The sequence below is a fragment of the Carassius gibelio genome, chromosome A19, assembly GCF_023724105.1.
Source record: "Carassius gibelio isolate Cgi1373 ecotype wild population from Czech Republic chromosome A19, carGib1.2-hapl.c, whole genome shotgun sequence".
Taxonomy (NCBI): Eukaryota; Metazoa; Chordata; class Actinopteri; order Cypriniformes; family Cyprinidae; genus Carassius; species Carassius gibelio.
The window spans coordinates 19,809,569-19,831,093 of record NC_068389.1 but is presented as its reverse complement, the minus strand read 5'-3'; the positions used below and the strand labels follow the sequence as shown (position 1 = coordinate 19,831,093).

Here is a 21,525-nt window from a genome sequence, read left to right as displayed (position 1 = left end):
TTTCGCAGGCACTCGAGCGAAATTCCAAATGCATCAATTCTCGTTTCAGTCTATGGACAAAAAAATAAAAAAAAGTATATTCATACACCTTTTACATGCACCTTTTACAGTCCATAAAGTTGTGGACACCATCCAAAAGGTTTATCAGGCTGGGCTACTTGCTTGTACCAACTCCTGCAAAGAGCTAGTCAACGTGTTAAATCCAATTCACGTTCAAGTTTTGTATTTCTGCCATATTAATGGTTAATATTATCGCGTGGTTTGATGTTTGAATACAAAATATAAATTACGTCACCATATTTTTCTTATGAATAGTTTATTAGGACGCATTTTGCTCAACACAACGACAAAACACAATTAAGGTAGGCTACTCTTTAACACAAACACACAGTAAGTCTATATTGTACATTATTTGGCACAAATATAACCACGGATTGTACATGGCCTTTATAAAATACAGGCTCCATTCCTGATATACGCCAGCATTAGACGAAATTTCACGAACTTGAGACTCCAAGTAAAGCATAATTTCAATTTTAATCGACACTGGATGCGATGAAAGAAAAGTCGTACCACACTGTAAAGAGTTACAGTATCAATATCCAATGTATTTCTCTCCACTAGATATTTTGGTGAACAGAAAATAATCCCAACAATCAAACTTATCTTTTGACCGTCTTTGTCCTGAGTTGGGAATATGGCCATACACCGTGTGTAGCCCAGAAATGACTCACCGCGTCACCATCAACCATGTCCGATCCAAAGTGGTCACTTCAAAGCGGTAGTCCAAGGAAAACAAATCTTCGTTAAACGTCTATAATTACATAGCCTTGAGTGCGTGTGGGCCATCGCTGTTTAAAATTGTTCAAATGCATTTACACAGAGGAAAGCTAACTGTTGCTTTTTAATTTGTTGACGACCCTTTTCTCCTTGACCCGTCGGTTCTGGAACCAGATAGTAACCTGTCGTTCAGACAGGTTGGTCTGAGCAGATATCCGCCTGCGTTTGTCCTTGGTGATAAACTTGTTTGCGTTATACTCCCTTTCAAGCTCCTTCAGCTGCACTTTGGTGTATGGAACACGTTTCTTCCTCCCGCGGCGAAAAGAGCTACCGTCTGCCCCTCCGTGAGACCCTGCATCTGAAGATACAAATTAGAATAAAAATATCCAAATTTGTTTAAGGATGTTTTGTTATACACGCAACATGATCATATTGTTTTGACAGCTAGAAGAAATGCATTAATACTATGGTTTTTATTTTGTTTGTTACATATTCTGACATAAGCCTTACCTGGTAATGTCGATTTCCAGACGTTTCCCGTCTGTGGCTGCTCTTTGGTGCAGTAGACCTGCCCGTTCCAGCCACCGGCTGTGATAGCCCACGGTTGGTAACTCTCCATTGGTAATAAGGACTCATGCCGGGGCTCAGGCCCGCTCATAGCCTGGACTACGGGCACGTCCAGATAGCTGGGAACTGGCTGATACGGACTCGAGGCGTAGCTCGAGTAGAAGGCAAACTCTTTGGCGCGCGAGGACGTGTAATCTTCGCCGGTGGAAGAAGACGTATCTATGTATTTTTCCCCGTAAGGTGAGGCAGAGGCGGGGGACTGGGCGCATGTCTTCACACCTCCACCGCCCCCATGGTGATGGGACATTCGGCCAGGATAGTATCCGCCGCCACCGAAATATCCGTAGGAAATTGAAGCGCTGGCTGAACCCTGGACGGCTGCGCAGGGGCTGCATTGCTTCCCAGTCTCACCCGCTCCAGCGGCAACCACGTCGCTTGACGGATAAGCAGCGCTGGGAGCAAGAGAGGCAGGGTGAGCCATCAAATTCCTGCACGGGCTTGGCGAGAAGTTACCTCCCGTGAACCCTTCCATATTCTTGCCGGTGTCGTCCAAGCCGCCACCGTTATCATAGAGAAACATGACCGGGTCAATCCAACGCGGGCGGAGAAGCAGTGACGTTGTCATAGCCCGTCGGACATTGAGACGTATGGCTCTTTTTTGAGAAGCCCCGAGACTGAAAAAGAGAAGATAGTCGATTCCTCGAGAGCCAAACTACTCTGACGCACCCTGTGCATAACCAGAATCACGCCTGGATTGGCTCAAAACTTGTCATGTGATATGTAAACGAGGACGATAATCAGCTCAAGTGCTAACAATTAAACCGAGCACAAATGCAGTGATGTTAGAGGACAATATGTCCAACCTATGTCAAAGGATTTCATCTATTTCAAGATGCCCTAAAAGGTGAAGGGGATGCGTAAGTATATAAACGGGAAATGGCGAATGTCCTCCAGCTGTGGTCCTTCATGAAATGTAATCTCTATATCCACTTTATTACATTTATTTATAAAACCAATGTTGCATGAGTGTTTTGTTATTTAAAACAGCCTTGGGCGCCGGGGTAAACACTGAACGAACATTGCGTAATTTTAATTGAATATCATTCCCTTTATTTTTTGCTGCTATTGTGCAGTCCTTGGTGGCCCTTCAATCAACTTAAAGATTACTTCAACCGACACATCAAAATGATAATAATAATAATAATAATAATAGGCTACACACACATTGTGCCTCATGTTAACTGCTTAATAAAGGTGTTAGCAAGTTCATTGTCAAAAAAAAAGTTACTCTCGAAATGTTTGACTAATTTCTAAACATCCTTAAACATTATTGTATTCATTCAACACAACTGTAAGAATTGCATGATGCAATACAAGTGTGCTAAAGCAACGGTTTAACGGTTAACAACGATATCGACAGGTTATTTTCAGGATACTTAGAAAATTGGTTGCAACTGATGGCAGTTGAAGAAAAAGGTCCAATTTGAGAAGGTGTCATGAAGTCCTGCTGCGACGGTTTCCGTTTTGTTTACAAGATGTGGAGACAGAGAACACCCCTCTATAAGACTGGGCATTTTACGTGCGGGGCCAACGCGTCTGCAGGCCAAGGTCAAGTTGAAAGTTGCCGCCTGGCCGCGACACTATGCCTGTTGGCCTATTCAGACTTTGATAGCCAGCCTAAAAGCTTACAGAAGAGAAGAGTTGAATGGTGAAAAATCTTTGGTGAATAAGATACGTCACAGAAGCCTTTACATGGCCTGCCACTTGGTATCATCGATGTAAGTGAATCTGTAAAGAATGATTATACAATTTAACTCTCTTTACTTTCGATTTTGTATTTTAACCATTTGAACATGGATTAGAATGCATCTGTTTTTTTTTTTTTTTTTGTAAGGAAACCATGTTTTTAGGTACGAATGTTGAAAACTAAATGGTAGCCTATTGTTTTGTATGAGCGCCATGTTTTCTGACTGATCAAATGCAGAAATAAAAAAATCAACACATTCTCTTTTTGGTTCTTATGTTGCATGGAAATTGTGATTTTTTTCCCCAACAATAACAACAATAACACTTTGAATTAATGTTGTTAAATGCAATTCAATATATTTAAATAATGCTGATTACAACACTGTGAATTCGAAGTAAAACGCTGCCACGAGTAGTTTTGTAATATATATGTATATAATTACTTTTGTGATGTGTAAAGCTACTTTTTACCTCGGACATGAGCTGTTTGCTGGCTACACAATTCAGTTCATGTGAAACGCTTTCTATGTGCTTTTTCGAAGACGATATAAGAAATAAGCCTGTACACATTAGTCTAAGGTGTGCAATCAAATTATGAATGACAAAATTGACATAATTTAATTGTTTTATGTACATTTATTTTCTGATTATTCCACACTGCCAATTAATTCGCATTAATAAAATGTGATGGCAATGCAATGATGACACAATTTAAAGTGAACGCATCTATTGTCTTTTATCGGACGATGTTTGAACCTCAACAACAAGAGCCTGCAAGAATAGCCATTCACTACCAATAAAATTTCCAAAATAATTTTTTTTGTTGTTGTTGTTCCACACAGTACGGGTTAAATTATTATCTTTAAAAACGAATAATCTATACGTGTGAACTGAAATTGGGGTTTAACAAGAATTTTTGAAAACTAACTTAATACTGTGTGGTGCGCATTGCGTATAATTGTGTTATGGTTTATGGACACTATATATTGGATAACCATAATATGAGATAAATGTGTGATAGACACTGAGAGTAATAACACATTTCTTATATCACAATGAAATGTACCCTCATGTTTTAGGATATTTCTTGTTTAGCCAACAACGTATGTCTTGTATTCGACAACAACATCGAAAGGGTGATTAGTTTTTAATGTTTTTATTTTAATGTTATATTTTTTTAACAATAATGTTAACTTTTTGCCTCAGTATCATCTGCAATTAATATTTTAAAATAATCATTTATAATAAATATTCCGAAATCACAATAACCACAAACAACATTTAGCCACCCCAAAGAATAATGAAGCCATGTGTTTATTATCACCTGTACTGGGAAAATTTACAAATTGATAAGAGCCTAAATTGAATTTAATATTTGGGTGAAGATGCACGATGCACTGAATCAAAGACGTAAAGTGCATTTCATTGTAAAGTGCAATGGGCATTGCTCAATCACCAAACATCTTCAGTGTACTAATTATTAGTTTTTAGTTAAAACAACAAAAATAATGTTAAATAATGGTACACTGACAGATTTTTCTTTCCTCGATAAGAAAATCTAAAGATGTTGCCTTTAGTTTTACAAGTTATTGCTCGCATGTACAAATTATGGTCCATTAATGAATGCCTAAAACGAAATAATCAACGGTACTGATGCACAAAAATCATAAAAAGCAAATGCAATATTTTATCTAATTTATGAATAAAGTGAACACTACAGATTTAAAATTCACAATATATATCCTGTATTTATTTGTGCAATGTTCTAAATCGCCTACAGTGACATTGGAAGAAATTCAGATTCAGATCAGAATTTGCATGCAGAAAATAAGAACCCTTAATGAATAATCCAGGTGAATTTTGATGGGGAAATATATATATATATATATATATATATATATATATATATATATATATATATATATATATATATATATATATACTCTCACATTTTAATACTGTTGTCAGTAATGAAGCCCAAATTGAAGAAGGAAGGCCTTGAAAATAAGGTAGGCTATCTCTCCTTCTCATTTTTGATCAGCTGTTTAAATAGACACTTCCGTAAAACTCATTCTATTCGTCTTTTATTTATCCAAATACATTAATAAAACACAAAATTTAACATCTGAGTTAAATACAAATTCGAAGCATTCGTTAAATACAAAGTTCATAACATTATGAGCTGCATTTAAGACAGTGGAATCCTTAAAATGAATTGAATAAATTATTAATTAAAATGAATTCCGAGATTGGTTTAAATTTGCGCTGCCTCTCAAATTAAAAAGGATATTATGATAAATGGTTGCTAAACTGCAACTATTCTGACTTCCGGCTCTTTTAAGTAAGATAAGCGTCCTGTAGTTGGCCACTGGATCACTGCAGACGAGTAGAAGAAGGTGTTTTTTTTTAACAGAATGTACTTTTTGTGCAATAGTTCTGCTTAGAGCATTAAATTACTATACGTTTTTGCTAACACTGGCCACATACAAAATCGCCCTCTGAAACTTATAAAATAGGAAAGTGGAGTTGAAGTGGAGTCGACAAGTGTCACACTTTAAAAACTGGGTCAAAACAACCCAATAGATGGGTTTGTCCATATTTCACCCAGCTTTGGGTTGTATTTAACCGAGGATGTTTTTTAGAGTGAGCATGGTCAAGTTCAAGTTGGGCACAGCGTTTAAACCTCTAGCGGAAGTTTGGCACTGTAGGCGGATTTGGTGCAATCAAAGCGCGACGTGTCCTAAAATTCCCCTCTGATCTGCACTCTCACCCGAATTATGGAAACTGCAACATCTTGTGTTATTTAATCCTACTAAACCTGACAAGGAAAAGGACGTGTCAATAAGAAACCACAATCATGTTTATTTAAGTGATTCCATTATACAAAGAAATTATTCCATAAATCAACCCAGCTCAACCAAAGAAAGCAAACACTTACAAAAAAGCATGTTGCATGGTGATGCATCGTGGCCAGGGAGTCATGACACTGGAAGTGAAATCATTTGTATCTTCAACAACATGATGCTTGTCTACACCACAAAATGCATGACTTACTGATTAGGCCACAGGTGACAGTACATCCTGTTCACTCATGTAGCTGTAAGTGAATGCAAATGACAAAACATGAATATTGCTAAGGTACGTGGGACAAATATAAATTGGAATACACTACAAAGTAAAATGGTAAACGTAGCTACATAAATTTCCTAAGATACTATTCGCAAAAGAGAATGAAAAATACATTATTGTTTAAAGTTCAAGGACGCCTGCAAGGACCGCCCATAAAAAGGTTTATTGGCGGTAAAGGAATGTATACAATACAAGACAAGGAATGTGAATCAGGGACCATGTTTGTGAGCTATAGTGAGCCCAAACATATTGATGCAGTAAAGGAAAATAAAATAGCTTTATTAACAATTTTACGTATAGGCTTAGGTTCACCTTTTTTCTTTTATTACCTTGAGGATTGGAGGACAAGTTGTGCCCACACTCTGAACATTACAGAAAAAGCTTCATTTTCTGACAAATTCTACAAAACACAGGGATACAGTGAATGGTTAAACTGATATGCTGCACATCTGACGACCTTGTTGTGAGAAAATAGTGAAACACAAGCACTTATGTGTAATATTATGTGTCTGTCTGCCACAATAAATGAGTCTGTCTCCATTAATCATGCTCATTACAATGCAATTATTCTTTTTAAGTTTGTCTTTCTATAAGAATCTACTTAGTATTACATGTGCATTGAACATTTCTTATTTACATTATTCTTTAATTACTTGTGCAATTAATATTTCTTAGTTAAATCATTATTTCTAACCCTATATGAGCTACAGGAAAGCAGCCGCAGTTTACTCTGCACTGTTTCTCATTTTATTTTACATTTTATGCACTAATCATATTTTATTCGTTAACATTACTTTTTATTTGTATCATAATTTAACTTTAAATGTATTATTTTATGATATCTCACAGGTTCTCGTCAGAGTAACACAAATGTACAGTTTTTCCTTGTCAATAAAGAACACCAAAATTGACCATTGAGAGAGACAGAGAGAGAGAGAGAGAAAGAGAGAGAGAGAGAGAGAGAGAGAGAGAGAGAGAGTTCTTATTTTTTCTAACAGGCGAGGGCGCACGAGGACAGCTTTGACGATTGTGTCACCACGGCCACACAAATAGAACGTCTGACGTCACTCTCTAACATGCGTGTCCCATCCTCTCCGGGGTGCGTTTCCCCAAAGCATCATTAGCTAACTATGGTAGTTAGTTACATTGAAATCTATTGGATTTCCTATACGCTAAACAAACAGGGGTGAGCAAGGATGACTGATGAGAAATTAGAAGATGGGGATGTTAATCTGCATATAAAATAATAATCCCCGTTCTCAACAAAGCCATTGAAACGAAAAGCTTCAACATTCCGAATAAGCTCTAGCCCACTAATCAAGTCTTACACTGACTGCTTGCTCTCTGGCCACTTGCTCGCTGCAGAAAGAAATACGGGTGCATTTTAATTAACTATTTTAAAAAAGAAATAATGTATTTTAATGAAAACATCAGGGAATATTTTTGTAAAACGTCTCTTGATTTTCAGAGAGAGTGTGGTTTGCGTGCAATAAAGATAAAGAAGTCGAAGTAATTACATCCCAGTGGCTTATGATCCTACTCCTGCCTCTGTGGTGCATCATTGGTGTTGTTAAGTGCGGTTATAAGGAATAGCCACACAGTTGTAGCGCGCTTTATTACGCCACCAAAAACGATGAAAGCGATTTGGGTTGAGAAGTAATATCAAGTTAAAACCTCCCAAAGCTATATTCTTTAACGCCATTGAACTTCATCACAGCTTGTAGTGAATTTTTACTGCCTGAACTCCGACATCAAAGCGGAGGAGGGAGCGGCCTCCTCCCTGAAAGCAAGCAGTGCGCTAGATTATCTTTGCATACGTTACAATACTCGTCTCCTGGAGCCCGAAACTCATAATTCTTACTATCATTAAAGTGTTGGTTTTGTCAATGACCAAGAATCAGAAGAGGATTTTGAACTTTGTCCATTTCAGTCTGCTACCAAGCTTTTAACTATGTAAGACATGAAGATAAAACTCAATGTAATCAACTATGAAATAAAACAAGACAATGATACATAAACTAAATGTACGTTTTTATAAAGAAAATGGTTTGAAGAATAGCATAAATACATAAAAACAACTCATTTTCACTTTGTAATGAATGGTAGGATCTGAAGACCAGAATGTTATCTGTTCCTTATTAATTATCGAATTGTGTTTCATTTGATATGGACATAAATTAAATAAATATTCTATTAAGTGTTTAATAAATGTGATTATAGACTAATCATTTGAATCCTGGAAAGTTCAGTTCAGATTGAAACATATTTCAGAAAATGAATCTGGACAGCTGCCTCCCGCCAGTAGGCGGTGAGGATATATGCATTGTTGGCGCGGCTCAAACAAATCTAATTAAATGTCAAATAGCCTGTTATTCTTACTCTTGGTCATGAGGACCTGACCTTTTTGCACTTTACTTGACACCACTTTGGAAGATCGAGTTAGGGCGGGAGACAGAGCGAAGGGAAGAGAGCGTGACTGAGACTGTGCGCTGGAAGAAGAAACGATGGAACTTGTACACTTCAAATTACGCTGCTGGCGGAGAGACAGCCCTCCTCATCTGATCCCTCATATTCCCATTCAGTCTGACGTCTTCCAACGCGCACTGACTGTGTTGATCGGAGAAGAACATGTGCTAATATATTCCGAAAGACTGCCATATCCAAGAGGGCTCAGGACAGGGAGATAATAGATAGGGTTTGGCCATATCTGCATTCTATCACATTACTGAAACCCTTGACTGTCCGTTATGGACATTAGTTTTTTTTTTTTTCAGCCATCAAAAAAGCGCTCAATCACTTTTTCACTCATGTGAGAAGATTAATTAGCTAACCAAATCATCTGAGTTCAGTAAAGCAAAAATGGTTATCAAATTGCCCCAATATCCGTAAAAAAACTGTAAATGCACTATATATAGTCAAATACTTGACTATCTGACTTACAATCAAAAAAGTGAGACTATCTTGTAACTTAAACGTGTAAAACGACAAGCACACACAAAGTTTAAGTTGGTGCATCTTTCATGCCTTTTGTATTTAGCTGTTGGTGATGTTTTGTGCTATAGGCTTGAATTCACCTTTAGGTTCTGCTAGACTCTCCCCGGTCTGTTTATTCACACTAAATCGACGTGTGGCGTCACTGCGCCCTCTGTTATGACGACTGCCCTATTAAGAATGACAGCGCGTGAGGAGAGAGAGGGCAATGGTGATCCCTCCCAGAGTTCGCGTAGCACTCCAGGCGCTCGCATCGCACAGCTTCTCGTCTGCTTTTGCTGCTCCAAACTGCTTTACCAAGCTCCGGAAGATCAGGTAGCCTACTTTGCTCTCGTCTAACGGTTATGGACAGCGCCAAAGACATGCTGATGCGCGCCGAGGGTAGTCAGGTTGGCACACTGTCTGCCAAAAATGGCTCTAATTTGACTGAGGCTACTGGAGACCCCATGCGCAAGCTACCGGACAAACCGATTAACCAGAACAGACTAAGCCCCGTGCCTTATTCTCAAATCCTAGTGGAGGATGCGACAATAGGACAACGTAGCGCAAAGTACGGAGATGTGACACTTGCTAGCAAGCCATCTGCGCCGGAGAGAACCCTGTCAGACATCCCTAACAAAGATGCCAGCAGCTCAGATGCGGAATCAGACCTATATGAGGAAATAGATGTCAGTTGTACCCCAGAGAGCATGGATTACCCGAACGGACAAGGTAAAAACTGCAGCTCATTGTATTCTTGTTTATTTGTATTTATTTATTCTCCATTTCTTCCCCTGTTTCTAAACTGAGTGAATTGATTGAGTATACAAGCGACCATATACACGTTCAATCGATTTCCCGTGTAACCCGCTGCTTATGAGCGCGTTCGATTGTCAGCTCCTCTTAAATTATCAGTCAATTATGAGTTAATTACAATGCCACTGTGTATCTGGGGTGTTGTCCAGGCTTTAACTAGTTGTCAAGGCATCTTATTCCAACTGTACAACATCTCAATAACGTAAAATAATAATAATAATAGTAATAATATATTATATAATATATTATATTGTAATATTATATATATATATATATATATATATATATATATATATATATATATATATATATATACACTCTAAAAACGGCTGGGTTATTTTTTAACCCAAAATGCTGGGTTGAGTCTGTTGGGTCATTTTGTTGGGTTATTTAATTTCTTTTTAAACACTTTTGGGTAGTTTCAATTTACCAGGTGTTGGGTTAAACCTGCTGGGTTGCGTCGCTGGGTTGTTTCAGGTCAGCGCTGGGTTATTTAACGCGCCTTGAAGATGTTTAAATCGCTCCCCAACTGTCACTTTGGAAGAACAACGGGGCAAAGCCACGGCTTTCAACTGTTTTAAGGTAAGTTTATTTAATGTTTTCAATAATAATTATTTTAAATTGGCAGAATTATAACTTTTTTTTTGCAGCAACAATACTGTTAAACGTCTACAGGCCAACATTATTTACGTTAAATGATGAACAGTTTACCTCAAACGGCCAACCTACGTTACGCGACTCGCATAATCGTGTTAAGGTAACGTTATCTGAGACGACAGATTAATAAAGTTTTATTAGGTTTCAGAAAGTGACTGATGGCTGAAATATGCGAATACCTGTGAAAATAGAGGAAAAAGTAGTTTCTGACACTGAAAAGCGAATTTGATATTTAAGTGAGTCAAATGAGTTCAAAAAGTGAATACGACTTTCTGCTCTAATGTAAACGCCTGCAGTTGTCCATATCGACATTTAAATCATACAAATTACGTACAATATACTCGGACCTCAGGTCTAAAAGAACCGACGACCCAGTTCAAGTAAACCGGTTCAGTAATTCTCGAACAAAGTGATTCCCGGAAAAGAATCGACGTCTCAGGGCATTTCAAAGTACGCGCACGCACAGCGAGTGACGCTGGCCGCGTTAGTGAAGTGATTTGATGCTTTTGTGGTTTATAAAGTCTTTTTACATACAAATTATAATTCAAAATGTGTTTTTTTTCCTGTCAGAAAAGCGCATGGATACATTTGTGAGAGAAAAACTGGTCGAGTGCAGTCTTATTGAGGCGTCTAACGGTAAGTTCGTGTTTATTATACATTTTACATAATTGTTTGTCTGTGATAATCAACTAACGTTAACCCTCACGTAACTTAAACGCACATATATTTTTATTTCGTGCTATAGTTAAAGCTGCACCAGAATGTACCTAATTTATTAATTTTCCAGATCGTGTTTTTGACTTGTCCTTATCACTTTGCTACATCTATAAGTTTTTATATATGGACTGTTTTACCTACGTGACTTGTCATAGAAATGTCTGTGTGCGCACATGCAGTGTGATCTCCCTTATCTGTGCCAGTGACTGTGTGTGTTTGATATAGTCATAGCCAGCATATTAACATAAAACTGTGATTTATAATAACTGGAACATCCCATTGATTAGACAGTTTGAAAGCACACCTTTCAGCCAATCACTATATCATATTCTGCTTCTGTAGACCAACTCATAGGTGAATTTAACTCATAATCATGATGGGTCAATTTCATGATTAACTTCACACAGTTAATTGAACTGAATCACTGTTATTAAAACAATTTGTATTTTTTCTTTTTTTTTCAACTTTATTTTAAAGGTTGGAACAAACATGAAATTCCTTAACTGAGCAGAGTCCACAAAACCCCATCCAGTTGTCGTGGCGATTTAAAAATGCCAGCAGATCTCTCAGGCATTGATCATAATCAATGGACAGGTAAGGATATTCTGAACTATTTTCAAAAGGAATTGCAAATTGTATATTTAATTGTATTTTTCCACATGTGGACGCATACATTGTGAAATAGTCCAAACTCAATTGAAAAGCATTTGTATTTCAGATGCCTTACACAGAAAGCTGTCAATTTGTGTCAAGGGTGGGACTATACTATGGGGCATGTTTGTATTGGGAGATATTTTGTAGTTTTTACCCCAAATCTCTCACTGTTTGCACTCTGATGCACGTCAGCAAACAACATTGCAGTTCTACTCTTATTTACCTAGTTGCATATTACCCTATATTTTATGCCTCCGGTGAAAAGCATTTGGTTAATGATGAATATTGACCAATAGTACCATGTGGATCTAACTGTTAGCAGGGGATAGTAGCTGCATTTGGGGTAAAATGACAGAATTATTTATTGTGTGAGGTGCCAAGAATATAGGGAGATCCGGGTTGCACTGTCTGTTCTTTAACACGCATCTCTCGGAGCGGCAGCTGCCTTTAGTAGTGCCTTAACCTCCATTGTTCAAAGCATTTGGCACAATTGTCTTTGAGTGACGTCACCTCCCAATACAAACACTCTCCATAGTATGGTCCCACCTCTGACAAAAATTGACAGTTTTCAATGTGAGGCATTGGAAATTCAGATGCTAAAGATTCCATTTGAGTTTTGGCAGGTAACATGTGCGACACAGTGAAAAAACAGACATGGTAATTCATAAAACCTCATGTACTTGTTCTTATGTTGCATCTATGCTAACATTAGTCTGTTTCTCTCTTATTCCGAGGTCACCGTAGCCACCCGTATCCAGTACGTATCCAGACCAGATGGAGATCATCATCTAGAAAGGACCTCTACATCCCTGAAAGACAGCGGAGACCAGGACAACTCGAGCCCCAGATACAGATCCCCTGTAAAGACCTTGTCTCAGAGGAGCACCAGGACAAGACCACAGGAAACAGATGATTCTTCTGCACAATCTGACTTTGCTGCAGTCTGGAATTGAACTACTGGTTTCGTCTGGTCAGAGGAGAACTGACCCCAACTGAGCCTGGTTTCTCCCAAGGATTTTTCTCCATTCTGTCATCGATGGAGTTTTGGTTCCTTGTTTTTCTTTAGTTGGGGACAATTAATATCAAGCGATATCATCCACTTGATTGCACAGAGGGACGATACATCACTGAATCAATGACGAATTGACTTTAACTGAAAACTGAGTGTTTACTTTTGTCCCTTTGCATTATTACACACTATTTTCCTATTCAATACTGTAAAGCTGCTATGATGCAGTATTTGATCGATATGACAGGCTTATTACTCATAATACATGGAAAATACAGCTACAAACTGACTTTGTTTTTCCATTTGAAATTTGGCAGTCACTAAACTGAAACCGTAATTTTTGTTCAGTGTTTTTGAAACAGTGTTTTTGTTCAAGATTTGCAATTGTGTTTGGATTGTCACAATTTGTCACAATACAAATGTGGAAAACGCAATTGAAAATATAATTAGCAATTCCTTTTGAAAATTGTCCTTCCATAGACAGGCTCTATAACAGAGTACACTGCTCTCAGGTGTAGATCTTTGCTTCAGAGCTTAAGTGTTTGACAATAGTTCACCCAAAAATGAAAATTGTCACTAATTATTCACCCTGGTCTGAAAGCTCTCGAATATCAACGAAAATATCTTAACTTGTGTTCTGAAGATGAATGATGGTCTTACGGGTTTGTAACGACATGAAGTTGAGTAATAAATGACAGAATTTTCATTTTTGGGTGAACTATATGTTGAACTACCCTAAGCAGTGCACATCTACCTACGTAGGAGTCTTTATATACTTGATATAAATTTAAGGACATCTTTAAATGATTTTACATTTAAATTTAAAAATGTTAATTGTCAATGTCATTTCACTGTGTATTTAAATAGCTAAAAATCTCAAAATGTAATAGTTAAACAGCTAGACACAGGTCATTCAGAAATAATTTTCTTATTTATTGCAACTGTATTTCTGTGATTTTTATTTATTTATTTTGCATTTGCTGGAAACAAAAAAAGGGAAAATTCCATGTTGTTTGTCATTGGTAAAAAAATTTTGAATGTCAGATGGCATTAAAAATATTTTTTAACAGTCTAAATAACCTGTATTCTTCATTATTTATTAATCCATGATTGCTTTGTTAAGCAAAAGTGAAATTATGAGAATAACCCAGCAAGAATAACCCAGAATCATAAAAATGCAAACCCACAAATGGTAAAAATGACTCTATCTTGGGTTTTCTCAATAACCCAGCATGCTGGGTTAAAATGTGTAAACCAGCATGCTGGGTTACTTTAACCCAGCATGTGTTCTGTCCAATATTTACCCAGTGCTGGGTTGCCAATTGGGTTATTTTTAACCCAGCCATTTTTAGAGTGTATATATATATATATATATATATTGTGGGGAGAATTGCTGCTGGCTTGCTATTACAAAAACAATGTTTATGAATGTCCATTGTCTGTTCATACCTTTATGTTTTATTTTTTTTTTAGAATTAAACGTATTTAGAATTAAACGCCTTATTTGGAGTAAAGAATGAAGAATATGGCTATTTTTAAGAATGCATAAATCAACAAAGGAATGATTCTAATAAATTCCCTCGGACGTGCAAAATTCAGTTGAATGTATTATCAGTGCAGGTTATTAATTTAGTTTATATTTTTGGAAATAACCATAATATGTTCAGAGATTGAGACGGCATGTTTTGTTAGCTTTTCTTCACTGGACACTGATTTTTTATTTTATTTTTTATTTTATTTTTTTGGCTGTTTGTCCGAAATATCAGTAATAGGCCTATTAATATATAGCATATATATATATATATAGATATATATATAGTTACATATATATCGCAAGCAATGCAGTATGAACGCTATATTAATATATCGGTAATCCGGTGACCTTGCAATGTATGTCCTAAAATGAGTAATGTTTATTTTCTGTAAGGACTGGCAATGGGCTCGCCGACCCACGGTAAAGAAATCGGTGTGGACAACAAGATGAGCTCAGGCCACGGTGCTCTCAACTATGGTTCTGACCAGATGCGAAGGTACAGAACAGCATTCACAAGGGAGCAGATAGCACGACTGGAGAAAGAGTTTTACCGGGAGAATTACGTCTCTAGACCACGTAGGTGCGAGTTGGCAGCTGCCTTAAATTTACCGGAAACAACAATAAAGGTATGTAAGCTACACCCCCAATCTATTTATTTTGATAAAGGTGACCTGGTAGATTACCAACTAGTTATGAGTGTAAAAAATAACCCTGCCAAGATTGCACCATCAATATGAGCAGGCTCATCAATCGATTTAAAAAAAGTACAATAAAACAATTCTACAAAATATGTCTGACCTCTTATTATTTGATTAATTATGGGACCATTTCTCTTGGTTTATTGCTAATAGAAACGGGCTTTGCCTACATGTAGCTATATAGGCCTCAGCCATTGCAATATTACTTTATGACTACTTTGGCACTTTTGGTTACAGGTTTGGTTTCAGAACCGTCGCATGAAGGACAAGAGACAGAGGCTGGCAATGACTTGGCCTCATCCTGCCGACCCCGCCTTTTACACCTATATGATGAGCCATGCTGCAGCTACGGGAAGCCTGCCGTATCCGTTTCAGTCTCACCTTCCTCTACCTTACTATTCTCCACTCAGCGGTGTGACTGCAGGTTCAGCCTCTGCCACAGGAGGTCCATTCTCCAATCCTCTGCGCTCGCTGGACAGTTTTCGGGTGCTTTCGCATCCATACCCGCGTCCTGAGCTGCTGTGCGCCTTCAGACACCCATCCCTGTACCCCAGCCCGGGTCATGGGCTTGGTCCCGGGGGAAGTCCATGCTCCTGCCTTGCCTGTCACGCTGCCAGTCAGTCAAATGGGCTCTCACATAGATCCAACAACGCAGACTTCTCGTGTTCGCCCACGACCAGGACTGAGGCCTTCCTCACGTTCTCGCCAGCAGTCATCAGCAAATCATCTTCAGCGTCTTTGGACCAGAGGGAGGAAGTGCCACTAACCAGATAGGACGGCAGCAAGAAGCCACTTTTCTTTTGGTAACATCCGGATCTGCTTTGGGAACTTTGGCAATATTTAATAAGTCATGACATGAACTACTCAAAGCAGCTTGCGCATCTCGAAAGCAAGCTGCTTTAGTGAAGGTTTCGAAACTATGGATGTTTTCCAGTTAAGAAGCTATATGTTGTGCAGACGGAGTCTATTTATACACTGTCAGGCCACGGACTTTTAAATAATCATTGGAGAAATTAGATACTGATAACAGAGATAGGCTATCATATCAACGCAAATACATTTTAAGTAGGCTACACCCTATCAAGAAAATGTGACATAGGAGACAAGGATGACTGGATAGCGCAAAAATCTATCATAATTTATACTCTTTCATAGCCATACAAATTGACCCACATGCAGCTTCTTCCACATTAAAACGATGTTTTTCATCTAGTTTTTTTTTTAACAAGGGGATTTGTTAACCGAGCACGGCTGGCTCATTATTCCTCCTCCACGAACACCCGGTCCCGGTAGCACATCGAAATGTGCAGATGCGAGGGGAAATTAAGGAGTGATGTATTCGGAAGGGAGAAATTTTGAATGTTGAATTAATGATAATACTGCACGCTCAGAGACTTGTCTGCCAAACCGGTAACAAGGCGCCAGGGGAGCGGATTAAGAAGCTCCATGCGAGGCTTGCTGGCTTGACGGGAGAACACGCGCTAGAGATCCATTGGACAATCACATGCGGCAAATTGGGGCAAGCCAGAGATGTCTGTCTTACCCGCATACCGTCAGCTGAATACCCCCAATCCCGTACCGTCTCTTCATGGCCTTGCTGTTGTCCTCACCTTCACTCTGAAACAATACAATAAACATACATACAAGTAAAATGATAAATCAAGCATAAATTGCCCTAATATTTATGGACGTCATCACATGTGGCATTATTTATTGACCGCAATGTTTTTACATTTAAGTATTTTTAGTTTAATTTCTGCATCAAGTTTTTTTAAATGTACAGTTTACTTCCTATTCTGCTCAGTTAGGTTGATTTCAGGTTTTGGAAAATGCGCGAAAAATGGGTCAGTAGCTAGTGTCCTGATTAAATTGAATTTCATAATAAACTATTTTAAATAAAAGTGTACAGTGACTAATATTCATTCTTGAAACGATAAGGGTAGGTTGGGCTACTTGATGAAAAACTGTAGGCTATTAATCTGTTAACTGTCTTTGTGTCTTTATATGATTGCTGGAAGACAAATAAGCGGTAAATTAGTCTGATTTGAAGAATCTGAGAACGAAAATGTATAAAAGCACACACGGCTTCGACAATAAAAGCACGACAACAGCAATTTTCAACATGCCAGCATGTATTGCTTTAAATTTACAGTGCTTTGTCACCTTTATATCTTACATGGCCTCTATTATCTTCTTCTGAAACACTGAACTTGGACATAACTGGACCTCTTTATCTGAACGAACTGTTAAGTAGTCCCCAGGCACCTAGCATAAGCCATATTTCTGCGCTGTTAATAGAAAGATTGGAATGAAATGTCTCGTGGAGATATTGGAATGCAAAAAGATCGATGATGCCTCCACCTCACCAATCAACTCATGTTAATTAGCTGGCCTGTCCGCGTAATTGTGGCAGCTGGAGCGGCAAATTGAAACTTTCTGGACATAATAGAGAAGGTTGGATATTGTGTCTAAACATCAAATGTCGAACTGCCAAAGCACAAACTACAATATTAAAATTAGATAAAAACTGACTCCATTCCAGCAAGTAGAATTACACAACGAAAAACAAGTAGACAACCTTAAATAAAATAAAATTGTAAGAATATATGTTTTTGCAATTAGAGACATTTGTTGGGGGCAAAATGACAGAAAATAATAATAAACATTTTTTTCTTAACCAAGAATATGCTTTATCATGTTCAGTCATTTTAAACTAGCCTATATATATATATATATATATATATATATATATATATATATATATATATATATATATATATATATATATATATATATATATATAAAGAGATTTTTGATTCATTGAAACGAGATGTTTTGATTTTAATTGCTCTTTTTATCTTCTATTTTACAAACAAAATGTCAACAATTGCTAGTGATTGCTGCCCAAACAATTCACCTCCTCCCACGCATACGAGCCCACGCCAGAAGGTCCCGGTTGCGCACGTGATTGATGGCCTTATTAGAAGCAGTTCTTGTAAGTGTGACCAAGTTGATTAAAATGCATATGTTAGGAATAATATGCCATTTAAACCGGAGCAGTTAACTCAAATACGGATTTATGTCTGGTTGTTACATTAAATTACCTAAGGCGCAAATAGGCTAAGAAATGGCCAACGACTGAATTGACAATTTGTAAATAAAAGAAAGAACATCTAAATAGCACACGGGGCTGAATTTACCACCGTTTAGTATACATTTTAGCTTAATGTATCTGCGTATAACCAACGCAGTTTACCTGCACAAAATAAGCAAGTGGGTTAAAAAGAAATCCATGTCAGTTCAAGCTTTCAGTGTCTAGCAGCCGAATGAGAATCAGATTGATTCATCTGTTCTTTGATGTACCCTGTGCACATTTAGGTCCTTCATCTAGAAAGCCAAAAAAATTATGTAAACATTATCATACACCCAGCAGTCAAACAAAAACAGCGGTAAAGATCTGAAATGACAGTATTGTGATTCCTTGTTTCTGGAGCGACAGTACTCCACAGACGGGGGCGGTGCCGCGCATCTGTCCGTTAGAGCGCATCTCAAGGCGGCGACTGTTTAAAAGCCTGTTTACCTTCTAATTTACAGCAGGCAGAGCGAGGCGTGAATGGAGCGCTCACTGCCTAATGATGATGAATGGGGAATTAATGCGCAAGTGTACGGGACAATCTTAGCCTTCATCTGCTTAAATAGGCATCCAATAGCATTAAGAATGTAGAGGTCACATTAAATCAATCGGCTGTGTGAAAGTCATGTTGCTCTGGCGTCTATCAGCTTTATTTACGGTGCATCGGAGACAGTGAGTCCAGGTTGAAGAAACAAAGTAGGCTGTCATCAGGCAGGCCAACGAAAAAAAAAAGCCCTTTGTAATTTATTCAAGAAGGAACACGCATAATGAGTAGCCTACCGTTTTATTTCCTATAGAACTGATCTGCTGTTGGCTTATACTATTTTAGAGCATGTCTTCATTTAGGCCTATAGCATTTCTTTTAGCACAGACAATTCTCAGCATCCTTAAAAGGAAACCAGTCTAAACCAGCTAACTGTTTGTCAGACTTTCAGCATTACTGTCAACAGTGAGCAATATTTTTTTAAAGCTAAAAACTAAATGGAAAGTTGTATTTATTTGCAGAAGATCCCAGTGAATGCATAATGTTAAATTGTAGGTGTTTTAGTGATCTTTCGAGTTTAGAGCAAAATCATATTGGTGTCAGGTATACAGTCAAATTATATGTTTAGTGCTGTGTTAGAGCACTGTTGTTCAGTGTTTTGTTCAAAGCTGTCAGCATACACTTAAGGATGTATTGTCAATTTCACCACAGAGAGCCATAAATAATTTCTAGCTATGAACTCCTGGTAGAGCTATTATCCTCTCTCTCCCCAATCCTTGCTCTCTTTCTGTCTTGTTCTAGATCTACCGTGGCCCTCTTCAGTAGCTGCAGCAGTAATAGTAGCTCTGTTCAGCTCTTCATTGCCTATACTGATGGATTCACATATCAGAAGAGCGGCCGGTCGATGCTCCCACATTCTTCATTTACCAGTGAGAGAGAGAGAGAGAGAGACAGAGGCCAAGCAATGTGTTTAACCTGGTCAATGCTCAGAGCTGAGATGAGCCAGAATCTCCTGCTTAGGTTACAACATGGACCGTAGGATCATTGCTTAGGAGGTTGTTATTAAAATCCACAAAAACTTATAATGAGCATATCTTAACAATTTTGTCTCAGGAGGTAGAAGATACAAATTTGGTGCTACGTCTGTGACACTGGTGATGGTTGATTGATTTCACCTTCCAAGCAGCTAACGTGCTTTTCTACATGTACTTCTGGATCCAGAGGTATACCTGAGTGAAAGGTGAAAACATTTTATGATTATCAAATGCCAAAACATAAAATAGATAATGGATGGAATCCAAATTAAAATAATTCTGAAAATATTTTTACATTTATGCTTTATGTAGACTCTTTTACTTAAAGTGCTTTACAATCAGTGTTGTGGGTAACGCATTACAACTAACGTGAGTCATGTAATCAGATTACTTTTTTCAAGTAAACAAAGTAACAATTACTTTTTAACTTACAAGAAAGTATCTGTAGCAATATAAACCTTCCTAATTACGGGAAGAAGGAGGCGGGAACCGGCGGACAATCAAATATTAACTTTAATTAAAAAATAAAGACAAAATAGCACGTCAGCCCCTCACGGACGACTGACACGCACAAATAAAAATCAAACACAAGTCCTGAAACCCAGTCCTGGTCCTCTCTCATCCGTCACTGTCGTCGCTCCGGTTTTATATCCCTCCATCTCCTCCGTGGGACTCGAGACCAGTGGGTCGAGCAGGTGTCGCTCATCTCCAATCACTCCACCGGCCCCGCTCCTGTTCCCACGTCTCTCGGTCCCGCCCCACTCGTCACAGTATCTGAGTTACTTTTTTAAATAAGTATTGCAAGTTATTTTGTTAATAACCAATTTTAATAACCAATGTCTTTTGCTGCTGACATTAGATGCTCCAGTAAAATCATACTAATAAGCAAAAGTGACTTTTGCCAAAAATATAACTTTAAAAAAGGGAATAACGCTCCCTTTTCCATTCCTACTTTTACTTTCCTCAACATTTTTCACATTGCATTTAAGGTAAACATTTATTATTTCTTGTATTTCCAGAGAATCATATTTTAGCTCTATTCTGAACTACTGGAAGGCTATAATGCCTCTAAGTCTAAATAATAGAGGTTAGCCTCTAAATCTCACACTGTATATTAATTAAAATTGAGCCTTGTTACACTCACTTCCAAAGAGATCATGTTTTGTGTTGACTATTAGATTATCATTTGGCTGTACACTCTATTACAAGTTCTTTTTTTCACCCTATGACTACTGTATTGAGGAAATCTGCTTTTAGTCCAAATACACTTCACATGGGGAAAATGATTAAGATGCTTTAAAACTGTTATTTGGATAACTGATTAAGTTATGAACACTTATTAAGTTATTAATAATTACGAAGGCAGAAATAGTAAAATGTTTCCATTAAAATAAACCCATTTTATTCGAGGCACTAAGGTCATATTTAAAACAACCATGAAAATCATTTGGTGCCATCAACAATATAAAATCAGTCGTCAAGGTCATGGTTGTCTGTTTTTTCTGATAGTAACTCCACCCCTTTATTATGTCTCTGCACTAGTCTAGTAATGCAAACAAATTACATGGGGTGACCCTGAATGTCTACTGCAACAACA

At 37.8% G+C, this 21,525-nt stretch overlaps 2 protein-coding genes and 1 long non-coding RNA gene across 4 annotated transcripts; 2 read left to right on the top strand and 1 right to left on the bottom strand.

The window, feature by feature from the left end:
• Positions 1–299: 299 nt before the first annotated feature.
• LOC127935014 (homeobox protein Hox-A13a-like) lies at positions 300–2,078 on the bottom strand. The gene is made up of 2 exons (XM_052532598.1): positions 1,291–2,078; positions 300–1,138 (listed from the first exon to the last, which is right to left on the bottom strand). The coding sequence occupies exons 1-2, from the start codon at positions 1,970–1,972 to the stop codon at positions 891–893; spliced, it is 930 nt and encodes a 309-aa protein (XP_052388558.1). The 5' UTR covers positions 1,973–2,078; the 3' UTR covers positions 300–890.
• A 7,347-nt stretch (positions 2,079–9,425) lies between these two features.
• LOC127934979 (homeobox protein XHOX-3-like) lies at positions 9,426–16,489 on the top strand. Its single transcript, XM_052532565.1, has 3 exons — positions 9,426–9,924; positions 14,973–15,205; positions 15,515–16,489. Exons 1-3 carry the CDS (start codon positions 9,558–9,560, stop codon positions 16,049–16,051), a joined length of 1,137 nt encoding a protein of 378 aa, XP_052388525.1. The 5' UTR covers positions 9,426–9,557; the 3' UTR covers positions 16,052–16,489.
• Positions 10,324–14,124, top strand: LOC127934980 (uncharacterized). Of its 2 annotated transcripts, XR_008147944.1 has the most exons (4): positions 10,324–10,590; positions 11,236–11,301; positions 11,860–11,976; positions 12,771–14,124. It is a non-coding gene; the product is annotated as an uncharacterized LOC127934980 (long non-coding RNA). The 2 variants fall into 2 exon arrangements; XR_008147943.1 differs by lacking the exon at positions 10,324–10,590 and having other exon boundaries at positions 10,629–11,301.
• Positions 16,490–21,525: the final 5,036 nt, after the last annotated feature.

What these genes read in the sequence shown, in the direction of transcription:
- LOC127935014 (XM_052532598.1), bottom strand. Translation starts at nt 1,972, where the DNA reads ATGACAACGTCACTGCTTCTCCGCCCGCGTTGGATTGACCCGGTCATG. An exon ending in CTGGAAATCGACATTACCAG is followed by an intron (nt 1,139 to 1,290) that starts GTAAGGCTTATG and finishes TTGTATCTTCAG; the next exon opens with ATGCAGGGTCTCACGGAGGG.
- LOC127934979 (XM_052532565.1), top strand. Translation starts at nt 9,558, where the DNA reads ATGGACAGCGCCAAAGACATGCTGATGCGCGCCGAGGGTAGTCAGGTT. An exon ending in GGATTACCCGAACGGACAAG is followed by an intron (nt 9,925 to 14,972) that starts GTAAAAACTGCA and finishes ATTTTCTGTAAG; the next exon opens with GACTGGCAATGGGCTCGCCG. An exon ending in TACCGGAAACAACAATAAAG is followed by an intron (nt 15,206 to 15,514) that starts GTATGTAAGCTA and finishes TTTTGGTTACAG; the next exon opens with GTTTGGTTTCAGAACCGTCG.